The sequence below is a fragment of the Urtica dioica genome, chromosome 10 (genome assembly GCF_054948205.1).
Source record: "Urtica dioica subsp. dioica isolate 48M chromosome 10, U.dioica_male_clone48M_v1_H2, whole genome shotgun sequence".
Taxonomy (NCBI): Eukaryota; Viridiplantae; Streptophyta; class Magnoliopsida; order Rosales; family Urticaceae; genus Urtica; species Urtica dioica.
Genome location: NC_142765.1, coordinates 116,762 through 128,173, shown reverse-complemented (window position 1 = coordinate 128,173; position 11,412 = coordinate 116,762). Strand labels below are relative to the sequence as shown.

The 11,412-nt window shown below is 44.9% G+C and overlaps 2 protein-coding genes across 3 annotated transcripts; both read left to right on the top strand.

Moving 5' to 3' along the window:
- The first annotated feature begins 1,237 nt into the window (after positions 1–1,237).
- On the top strand, positions 1,238–6,134 carry LOC149382768 (auxin response factor 19-like). Of its 2 annotated transcripts, XM_089628405.1 has the most exons (13): positions 1,238–1,734; positions 1,803–2,035; positions 2,125–2,181; positions 2,251–2,406; positions 2,493–2,577; positions 2,648–2,738; positions 2,812–2,976; positions 3,073–3,195; positions 3,273–3,348; positions 3,430–3,568; positions 3,661–5,372; positions 5,466–5,656; positions 5,742–6,134. In XM_089628405.1, the coding sequence occupies exons 1-13, from the start codon at positions 1,677–1,679 to the stop codon at positions 5,878–5,880; spliced, it is 3,225 nt and encodes a 1,074-aa protein (XP_089484531.1). In that variant the 5' UTR covers positions 1,238–1,676; the 3' UTR covers positions 5,881–6,134. The 2 variants fall into 2 exon arrangements, with proteins under 2 accessions (XP_089484531.1, XP_089484530.1); XM_089628404.1 differs by having other exon boundaries at positions 2,125–2,406.
- A 251-nt stretch (positions 6,135–6,385) lies between these two features.
- Positions 6,386–11,412, top strand: HEN2 (RNA helicase, ATP-dependent, SK12/DOB1 protein). Its single transcript, XM_089628406.1, has 16 exons — positions 6,386–7,426; positions 7,547–7,861; positions 7,949–8,053; positions 8,186–8,254; positions 8,325–8,492; positions 8,579–8,650; positions 8,747–8,863; positions 9,111–9,308; positions 9,404–9,562; positions 9,639–9,728; positions 9,854–9,946; positions 10,320–10,473; positions 10,586–10,734; positions 10,816–10,911; positions 10,995–11,087; positions 11,169–11,412. Exons 1-16 carry the CDS (start codon positions 6,464–6,466, stop codon positions 11,277–11,279), a joined length of 2,952 nt encoding a protein of 983 aa, XP_089484532.1. The 5' UTR covers positions 6,386–6,463; the 3' UTR covers positions 11,280–11,412.

The window sequence follows — 11,412 nt, the reverse complement described above, 5'->3', positions numbered from 1 at the left end:
CAAAGAAAGAATAATGAATAACTAATATATTATACAGTAATTCTATATATACACTATTATACTTTATACAGTATGCAAAATAATAAGATTTGAATATGAAATAAAATGCCCTTTATCTCGCCAATTTTTTATTTTTTTTTATAATCTTACTTTCATTTCACCAAATTGTTAATGATTAATGGTGTACTTAGAATAAAGAGTTAGGATTGCATATCAATCATCAGGCGAGCTCAGTTTGGTTGGGGCAAGCAAAAGAACAATGTGAAAAGAATATGGTGAAAGAGTCAAAAATTGAAATAATCGATAAGTTCGGGTCCTAAACGAAACCAAAAGGCAGAGTTGTCAAAGTCATAGATACAGCCGCCGACAAATCTGCCACATCATCAAGTACTTTATAGGCCGAGCCGATAGCGTTACTACAACACAAGCAGTTAATTAATAATAATAAAAGAAAAATAAAAGAGTAATTTTAGAGGAGCTCGGTTTTACCCCGGATAGTAATTTTAAGGTATCATAATGGCAGCTCAAAACGCTTTCACACACTTCACAGTCCACTATGTGAGTGTAGGGCCTATTATGGCCCACTATGTTTCATGATTCTTTACCACTTTGTCCTCCAAATTATTGTTTTTAGCTCTATTATTGTATTGACAATGACAATTGTGGAGCATGGCTATTGGATTTTCAGAATTTACGGCAACTCTCTAAAACCATCTAAAAATATAATTTATAATTAAATTATTCACATATTTGTAGGGCCTTATTGATTAGAAGCGGTTCAGCATTAAGAGTATACTTAATTTATAATCATAAATATAAGATATTGAACTTTTCATAGTTAATTATTCAATCAAATACGAATTCCTTAATGTTCACTAGTTTGAAGTTTGAACTTTGATTAACCGTACATAATTGTTTGTCAATCTATAAATCTCAAGTAATGATGTGATCCCATGTTTTCAACACACAATATTTCCGTCCTTTTTTTTCGTCCCTTCTTCTTTTCCCTTATTTAAAAAGTAGTTTTATATTTGTATCACGTTGATGGAACGGAAAACGAACTCTCGTCATTGTATATTTGTTTCTTTTTATTTATTAATAAAAGCTGTATTTCCACTTGTAAGTTGTAACATGATACGTTTATTAATTTATAAAAGATAATAACAATAATAATAAAAGCAGGTGTTGTAAATTTCTACTATTAAGATTTAAGACTACAAATTGGATAGATTAGAGGAGGTTGAATTAATGAAACCAAATACTAACTTAAACGAGAAGCTTTTGTTATCAATTTCCACTGATTTGATGATATAATTAATGCTAAAAATAGGAAACAGAGGGGTAGTTTAGGAAATACGGAAGATAGAAAGAAATGGATTAGTAGGAAAGTAAACCAACCATGGTTACTTAGTAGGAATTTAATAGGGAACTCTCTCTCTCTCTCTCTGGACAGAGAGGTCAAAGGCACACGCACACAGACACAGACATTGTCTGGAAGACAAGACCAACAGAAACAGAAAAGAAGAGGAAGAAGAGGAAAGGAAATAGAAAAGAGAGATTGTCTGGTTGTTGTTGTTGTTGCTGTTGAAGATCAGGTATTCTCTCTATCGGAGAAAAAATGAAGCCGTGAGCTGAGCTAGCCAGAGTTAGAGATAGAGAGAGAGAGGAAGAGGAAGATGAAGGCTCCGGCGACCTCCTCCGTCGGCGGCGGCGCCGGAATCCCGAGCGGAGAAGGTGCGTATTGAGAGAATAGAATAGAGAATGTGTTGACTGTGAGTTGATTGAGTAATGCGTGTTTATAGGGAGTTTGGGCATAATGGAGAAGAAGAGCAGCATAAACCCTGAGCTATGGCAGGCATGTGCTGGTCCGGTGGTGAGCTTGCCGGCGGCGGGGACGCACGTGGTGTACTTCCCGCAGGGCCACAGCGAGCAGGTGGCGGCGTCCATGAACATGAACACCAACGACGCCCAAATCCCGAATTACCCTAACCTCCCCTCAAAGCTCCTCTGTCTCCTCCTCAGTCTCACCTTACACGTAAGTAAGCCTGTCTCTCTCTCTCTCTCTCTCACTCTCATCATCACCTTCTTATTCTCAATTACTGTCTCATCATCTTCATCGTTCAGGCTGATCCGGAGACTGATGAAGTGTATGCTCAGATGACGCTTCAGCCCGTCCCCACCGTAAGAATCCAATGCTTATTTCTTGTTGCTGTTCTTGGTTGTGTTTACATTCTTGTGTTTGGGGTAAAGGTGGACAAGGAGGCGCTGCTGCGGTCGGATCTGGCGCTGAAGAGCAACAAGGCTCAGCCGGAGTTCTTCTGCAAGACCCTCACGGCTAGCGACACCAGCACCCACGGCGGCTTCTCCGTCCCCCGCCGCGCCGCCGAGAAGATCTTCCCTCCCCTCGTCAGTCTTCTTCTTCTTCTTCTTCTCTTTATTATGATTATGGATGATCCGAATTCGTGAGTGTCTTCTTCTTCTTCTTGGGTTAGGATTTCACGATGCAACCGCCGGCGCAGGAGATCGTTGCCAGGGACTTGCACGACAACGTCTGGACGTTCCGCCACATCTACCGCGGTACGATCAACGTGTGTAAAAAGGAAAAGAAATGATAGGAAAACTGATTGGTTGTTGCAATGCAATGCAGGGCAACCGAAGCGGCACTTGCTGACGACGGGTTGGAGTCTGTTTGTGAGCGGGAAGAGGCTCTTCGCGGGGGACTCCGTTCTCTTCATCAGGTCGGTTTGCTTTTTATCCAACGAATAGAGTCGATAGTCGAGTTTCTGTGAATGAAGCCAGTTGATTGGGCAGGGACGAGAAGCAACAGCTGCTTCTGGGGATAAGGAGGGCCAACAGGCAGCCGACGAACCTGTCGTCGTCGGTGCTGTCCAGCGACAGTATGCACATCGGAATCCTGGCGGCTGCCGCCCACGCCGCCGCCAACAACAGCCCATTCACCGTCTTCTACAACCCCAGGTTGGTCCCACCTTCCTTTTTTTCCTATATATATTGTTTCTCAATTTTTTTTTTTGTTTTTGTCTGAGCACAAGACTTTGTTTATGTGTGTTGCAGGGCTAGTCCGTCGGAATTCGTTATTCCGTTAGCCAAGTACTACAAAGCCGTCTACGGAAACCAGTTGTCGCTCGGCATGCGTTTCCGTATGATGTTCGAAACGGAAGAGTCCGGAACGAGAAGGTACTTGTATCTCTCTCTAGAAAACAAGATTCAAGAGAGCTACAGTATTGGAACTTTAATCTCTATTCCTTGTGCAGGTATATGGGAACAATCACTGGCATTACTGATCTCGATCCCGTTAGATGGAAAAACTCGCAGTGGCGTAACTTGCAGGTAAGAAAGCTCATTGATTCCCGTCTCCTCTGTCTTTGTGAATTAGTTTTCGATCGCTAATATAATTATATATTTCCATAGGTTGGCTGGGACGAGTCGAGTGCCGGGGAAAGGCGTAACCGGGTCTCGATCTGGGACATCGAACCCGTCACCGCCCCGTTTTTCATATGTCCACCTCCCTTTTTCAGATCGAAGCGCCCGAGACAACCCGGGATGCCCGGTAAGACAGTGTTTGGAATATTAAAAAATAAATAAATAAATTTTTTTTTTCTGCGAGTTGGTGTGCATGTCTGAGACCTTGGAATTTCGCAGACGACGATTCCTCGGACTTGGACAGCATGTTCAGGAGAACGATGCCGTGGCTGGGCGACGATTACGGGATGAAGGACAACCAGGGATTCCCGGGCCTGAGCCTGATCCAATGGATGAACATGCAGCCCAACAACACTTCTTCCTTACCCAACTCGATCCAGTCCAATTATATGCCTCAGTTCTCGGGTCCGGTCCCGGTCCCACAAAACCTCCCCGGAGCGGACATCTCTCACCAGCTGGGCTTCTCGGCTCCGCAGCAGCCAAACAACTTGCAGTTCAATCAACCCCCGAAACTACAGTCTGCGCTGATTCCGCCGCAGCAGTTGAATGATCTCGCTCACCAACATCAACAACAACAACAACAACAACAAAGACACAACATGGTCAGTCAAGGTCAAGCTCCGAGTCAAGCTCAAGCGCAGAGCTTGCAGACTCAGACGAACAACATGCTCCTCAACCAGCAAATGGTGATGCAAAGCAGTCAGGCTCAGAGAAGCGTCTCTCAAAACCCGCTTCACCATCATCATCAACAACAACAACAACAACAACAACAACAACAACAAAGCTCGATTCAGCAAACCCAGATGCCAGATCAGCAGTTTCACCAACACATGGACAATCAGTTGCATCTCCAGTTCTTGCAGAAGCTGACTCAGCAGCAACAGCAACAGCAACAAGCTTCGCTGCAACCGCCATCTCAGCTCGCTCAAATCCAGGATCAGCAAAGGCAGTTGTTAGACATGTCACAGAGCTTCCCTAAATCGTCGGCCCCGACCTCAGTCTCCACACAAATGGTCACGAGCTCACTGCTTCCCCCCCAATCCGCCGCCGCCACCTCGCAGCATACGCTGAGCCAGAGATTCTCTCACGCGCCACATCAGCAGCAACCAAAGCCACATCAGCAGCAGCAACACCACCCGGGCCATCACTTGGGGGTGACCGGAGCCGGGCAGTCTGGAATCACCGACGACATTCCGTCGTGCTCGACGTCGCCGTCGACGAATAATTGCTCGAACGTCGCTCAGACGGCCATGAACGGGAGACTTCCTCGGAGCTCGGCGATCGTCGAAGACGCGGCTCACTCCGCTGCGGCTATGTTGAACCCCAACGGCTTGGAATTGATCCCCGTCGCGAAATCCGAAGTAAAGCCCACGGTGAACATTGCGAGGAGTCAAAGTCAAGGGCTTTTCGCGCCGCTTGCGTACATGAACGGCACTGCTCAGACAGATTACTTGGACACGTCGTCGTCGACGACGTCAGCGTGCCTTTCTCAGAACGAGATGAACTTGCCGCTGAGCAGCGGGTCGTTGCCTTTCAACACGCAGTCGATGCTGTTCAGAGAAGAGGCTCAAGCGGAGCAGAGGAGCGTTGTCAATCCGTACGGGAATAACAATAACAGTAACATCAACGGTCAACTAGAGGTGCCTCTGGATCCCGATCCTTTGTCGGCCAAGGACTTGGTGGGGCTGGGAAAAGATTACCCGAATAGTAATAATAATAATAATAATAATAATAATAATAATAATAATCTCTCCTCGGGAGATTTGCTCGGCGAGTACCAGAATGGCAAAGAAACTCAGGAGCTGTCGTCTTCCATGTCGTTTGGGGTTCCGGATATGACGTTCGACTCAACGATTGACCACAGCAGTTTCTTAAACAGAGGCCCGTGGGCCCCGGCGCCGCAGTACCAGCGGATGCGCTCGTACACCAAGGTCTCTCTTTGTTTTAGACATATTTCTGAGTGATAATCTTTTTTTTTCTTTCTTTCTTTCAACCTTCTGAAATTGTTTGTTGGAAAAAAAAAGGTGTACAAACGCGGGGCTGTTGGGAGGTGCATAGACATCACGCGTTATTCGGGCTACGATGACCTGAAACAAGACCTTGCTCGAAGATTCGGGATAGAAGGGCAGTTAGAGGAGCGGCAGAGAGTGGGGTGGAAAGTGGTCTACGAGGATCACGAGAACGATGTTTTGCTCGTCGGAGACGACCCGTGGCAGTAAGTTTCGATTTTTTTTTTCTTTTGGGTGTGTGAAATCGGCTTTTCGACAATGACACTGTTTATTTTGTTTTATTTTTTCCAGGGAATTTGTGAACTGTGTACGGTGTATAAGGATATTGTCGCCGCAAGAAGTTCAGCAAATGAGTTTGGACGACGATTTTGGTGGCCGAAGTAGTCTTCCCAACCAAGCCTGTAGCAGCTCCGATGGCGGAAATGCTTGAACACGGAGGAAATGATAGTAATATTAATATTATTATTGCTGTGATTATTATGTTGGGGAAGGGAAGGGAAGGGAAGGGAAGGAAATGCTGATATAGTTGTATTGTAATTTGATTTTTGACGCCCAAGTAAAGTACATTGTAGAATGAAGAATCATAATTTTTTTTAGTGAGTAGTAGTTGAGAGTTGCGTGTGTAAAAATATGTAGAAGAAGAATCAGGTTACCAGGAAAAATGTATGGCTTAATTTAATTAAATATTCCACTGAAACTAGGTGCAATATACAATATACTCGCTTCCAAGCTATATCATGTATTTCATTTCATTTACAAATATTCACTAAAGCATCACTGTACCATAATTCTTTTGATAACAAAATTTTAGAAAATTCTGAGCTTGTCGTTTATTTAAGAAACTACGACAGAAAAATTACATTGCTCTTCTGAATTCTGTTTTGTGGTTCTGTAATAATGGAAAATGAGCCCATAAAAACAGAACAGACAAGCCCAATTTATTAAACCCTAACCAAAACCCCGTTACTTATCTTCTTCTTCTCCAATTCAACGCTTGAACCTCCGGAGCTTTAATGGAGGAACCGGTAATCTCTCCCACGCCGGAGAAGCGCAAGCTCAACGACGACGACGACGTCTCATCGGAATCCGCAAGCGCGAAGCGCCGCAGCCACCAATCGACCCGCACGTGCGTCCACGAGGTCGCTGTCCCGAAAGGCTTCGTCTCCGGCAAGGACGAGGCGATTCACGGAACCCTAGCGGACCCTAGGTTCAATGGCGAGCCGGCGAAAACCTATCCGTTCGCTCTCGACCCGTTCCAGAGCGTGTCCGTGGCGTGCCTGGAGCGAAACGAGTCGGTGCTGGTCTCCGCCCACACCTCCGCCGGAAAAACCGCGGTGGCGGAGTACGCGATCGCGATGAGCTTCCGAGAGAAGCAGAGAGTGATCTACACTTCGCCGCTGAAGGCGCTGAGCAACCAGAAGTACAGAGAGCTGAGCGGAGAGTTCGTCGACGTAGGGCTGATGACCGGCGACGTGACGATATCGCCGAACGCGAGCTGTCTGGTGATGACGACGGAGATTCTCCGGGGAATGCTTTACCGGGGATCGGAGGTGGTGAAGGAAGTGGCGTGGGTGATCTTCGACGAGATCCACTACATGAAGGATCGCGAGCGAGGCGTGGTGTGGGAAGAGAGCATCATCTTCCTCCCGACGGCGATAAAGATGGTGTTCTTGTCGGCGACCATGTCCAACGCCACCGAGTTCGCAGAGTGGATCTGCCACCTCCACTCCCAGCCCTGCCACGTCGTCTACACCGACTTCCGGCCAACGCCGCTCCAGCACTACGCCTTCCCCGTCGGCGGCTCCGGCCTCTACCTCGTCGTCGACGAGAACGAGCAATTCCGCGAAGACAACTTCCTCAAGCTCCACGACACCTTCGCTGCCAAGGTCCTCGACAAGAAATCCGCCGCCACCGGCCGGATCGCTCGCGGCGGCTCCGCCGCTTCCGGCGGATCCGACATCTTCAAGATAGTCAAGGTACACTGAAATGAGACTTCCTTGTGGTGTTTGGATTTAGAAATCCAAGTGACGGGTCGACTCTCTTTCCCTCGGAATTTCCTTTGATTTTTGGGTGTGAACTGTGAAATGGTGTGGTAGATGATCATGGAGAGGAAGTTCCAGCCGGTGATAATCTTCAGCTTCAGCAGGAGAGAGTGCGAACAGCATGCGATGTCGATGTCGAAGCTGGACTTCAACACGAACGAGGAGAAGGAGACGGTGGAGCCCATATTCCGAAACGCGATACAGTGCTTGAACGAGGAAGACCGCGAATTGCCGGCCATCGAGCTCATGTTGCCGTTGCTCCAGCGAGGCATTGCCGTCCACCACTCTGGCCTTCTTCCCGTCATCAAGGAGCTCGTCGAGATTCTTTTCCAAGAAGGCCTCGTCAAGGCGCTCTTTGCCACCGAGACCGTAACACCCCTTTTTTATCCTATGCCTTTGATAACAACGAGAGTTTAGCTTTCCTTTTTATACTAAAGATCTCCCATTTTGTCGCAGTTTGCTATGGGGTTGAATATGCCGGCCAAAACCGTCGTATTCACGGCGGTCAAGAAGTGGGACGGTGATAGTCACCGTTACATCGGATCAGGTGAGTATATCCAGGTGAGTCAACATTACCGCGCCTTCTTTCTTTACTCCTTAGGGTCGAACAAGATATATAATAGAGTAACAGAATGCAAAACCGGCTTCATCTGTAGATTTTGATCGTTTTTACTTCTTTTTTTAAACCGACAGATGAGTGGGCGGGCAGGACGGCGTGGCAAAGATGAACGGGGTATTTGCATTATAATGATTGATGATCAGGTGAGTTTTGCCGCTTGGTTGTTATGGTGTGTGCTTTTTGCTTTTTTAATAAGTTACATTTTCTTTGCAGATGGAGATGAGTACACTTAGGGATATGGTTCTGGGAAAACCAGCCCCTCTAGTGAGTACTTTCAGACTGAGCTACTACTCCATTTTGAATCTAATGAGCCGCGCCGAGGGTCAATTCACCGCCGAGCACGTCATCAAGAATTCGTTCCACCAATTTCAGCACGAGAAGGTCGGTCTCTTTTGCTTCTCCCCTCTTCATTTGCGTTTTGAGTTTTGACTTTTTGTTTTATTTTATTTATTTCCTTGCTGTTTCAGGCTTTACCTGAAATAGGTGAGAGGGTTTCAAAGCTTGAGCAGGAAGTTGCGACCCTTGAGGCAACCGGGGAGGTACCAGTATTATATATGTTAAAATTTACTCATTTATTTGTAGTTAGTTGCTTATTTTTAGTTAATGCAAATTGTTTCTTTTGTGTTAATGTACAGGCCGCTGTTGGCGAGTATCACAAAATCAAACTCGACATAGCCCAACTCGAGAAGAAAATGATGTCAGAAATTATGAGGCCCGAACGAGTGCTCTACTATCTTCAACCCGGCCGTCTGGTATGTGTGCTTTTGCTTTGTTGGTGAAATTTGTTTATGATCCAAAATTGTTTGTGTGCTCGAACACATGCCGTGGAGTAAGGACAAAATCACACTTTATTTTGCGCAAGGACATAGGATTTTCGGCTCATGAAAACACCACTCCCTTCTTTTGGAATTACAAAAAAAAAAAAAGGAGAAAGCTTTAGAAAGGCAAAAGCAAAATACCCTTGAGCCTATATCATCTTCCTTTTCTTTTTGGTTTCAGGTGAGAGTGAGGGAGGGTGGGACGGATTGGGGCTGGGGAGTTGTGGTTAATGTGATAAAGAAGCCCTCGACCGGGTCTTCGATCGGCGGAAATTACATTGTGGACACTTTGCTACACTGTTCGGCCGGCTCGAATGAGCACGGTTCGCGCCCAAAACCATGCCCACCTCGTCCTGGAGAAAAAGGTGAAATGCATGTGGTGAGTCTTGGATTGAACGTAAAGATACACCGAGCACTTGAAGCTACAGTGATAGTGACGACTCACTCGCTCCGTATGTGTATGTGTTATATTAGGTCCCGGTTCAGCTGTACCTGATTTCTTCCATGAGCAGACTCAGAATAGCCGTTCCTGCTGATCTGCGGCCTCTAGAGGCGAGGCAGAGCATTCTTCTTGGGGTACAAGAGCTGGGAACTCGTTTCCCTCAAGGCCTTCCGAAATTAAATCCTGTTTCGGTATAATCTCAGCTTTTCTTCTGGGTTTTTCTCATAAGTAAGAGGGAGGTTTTATAGGAGGATATGTTGATTACAGGACATGGGTGTTGAAGATCCTGGAATCGTTGAATTGGTCAAACAAATCGAGGAACTTGAGAAAAAACTATATTCTCATCCGCTCCATAAGGTTTTTTTTTTTTTTTTTTTTGTATTGCTGGCTGAATAATGTTGATGGTTGAAGGAGAAGCTGTTGCAATTATTATATTACTTGGGCGTCTTACAATTAATTACTCTTTCCTGTCCCAACTGCAGTCTCAAGATGTGGATCAGATTAAATCATTTCAGAGGAAAGCTGAGGTGAATCATGAAATTCAACTACTCAAGACCAAGATGCGCGATTCTCAGGTATGTTTTACTTTGGCACTGTGTCTAACTAGGTGTGCCACAAGTAGTTTCGTGGAGGATTTGGAGCAAATAAGTTGGTATCAGAGTCGATGCTTGTTTTGGGTTTTGACTTTGACTCTTGTTCCACAGGGTCATCAAAAATAATTTATTTTTTGAGAAGACAGCAAAGTTTTCCTATTTATTTGCTGATGCTTAAGTTCTTCTGGTTAAGTATATTGTACTGCTGTTAGGGTAATGTTTGGATTCGTACTTGCACAGTTTGGTATTGGTATTCGTTTTGGGTCAAATTCGTTTCACATTGTCGTAGTGAAAAAAAAGTAGAATTTTATGCGGGCTCTTCAACATTTGTATTAATTTTGAGAAACACGTGCAGCTTCAAAAATTCAGAGACGAGCTTAAGAATCGGTCTCGAGTGTTGAAAAAGCTTGGTCATATAGACGCTGATGGTGTCGTCCAGTTAAAAGGGCGAGCGGCGTGCCTGATTGACACAGGGGACGAACTCCTCGTCACCGAGCTCATGTTCAATGGTACTCAATATATGTATATATATGTATATATATATATATATATATGTATATCTGTAATATGGGAACACAAATATCAAAGTCGAGTAACAAACAATGTTTGTTTGTAAATCAGGCACATTCAACGATCTCGACCATCACCAAATTGCGGCTCTGGCAAGTTGTTTCATTCCCAGCGATAAATCATCGGAGCAGATACAACTGAGGGCAGAGCTTGCAAAGCCATTGCAGCAACTCCAAGACAGTGCGCGCAGAATAGCAGAGGTTCCCTCGCAAATTTCAATTTTAATTTAATATTATCCGATTTGATACTTGACAACTCACTACTATATATATCTTGTGCAGATACAACATGAGTGTAAATTAGAGATAAATATCGACGAATATGTGGAATCGACTGTTAGGCCGTTTTTGATGGATGTTATATATTGCTGGTCAAAGGTAAAGCTCGCTTTTATGTTGTTAATGTATTATTCCATCAGTAAGGGGGTAACAATATGCATATATATATCTTGTTATGACAGGGTGCGAATTTCTCGGATGTAATACAAATGACTGATATGTTTGAGGGCAGTATCATTCGAAGTGCCAGAAGGCTTGATGAGTTTTTGAACCAGGTATAACAAACTATTTCATGTTAATATTTCGATATAAATTGATTGCATTTGTGATGTTTTTTTTTTTGTCCCTCTGTTTAGTTACGCGGCGCTGCCGAGGCCGTGGGAGAAGTTGATTTGGAGAAGAAATTTTCCGGAGCAAGCGAAAGCCTTCGTCGCGGCATCATGTTTGCAAATTCTTTGTACATCTAACATTAAATCATGAATCAGAAATAGTAGATCACACAGAATCATGTTGTATTTTTGGGAGCCTTAAAAAGCTCGTCTTTCACATGTACGAACATTTCAAAGAAGCAATCGATGATTCAATGATTTTTGTAGTACA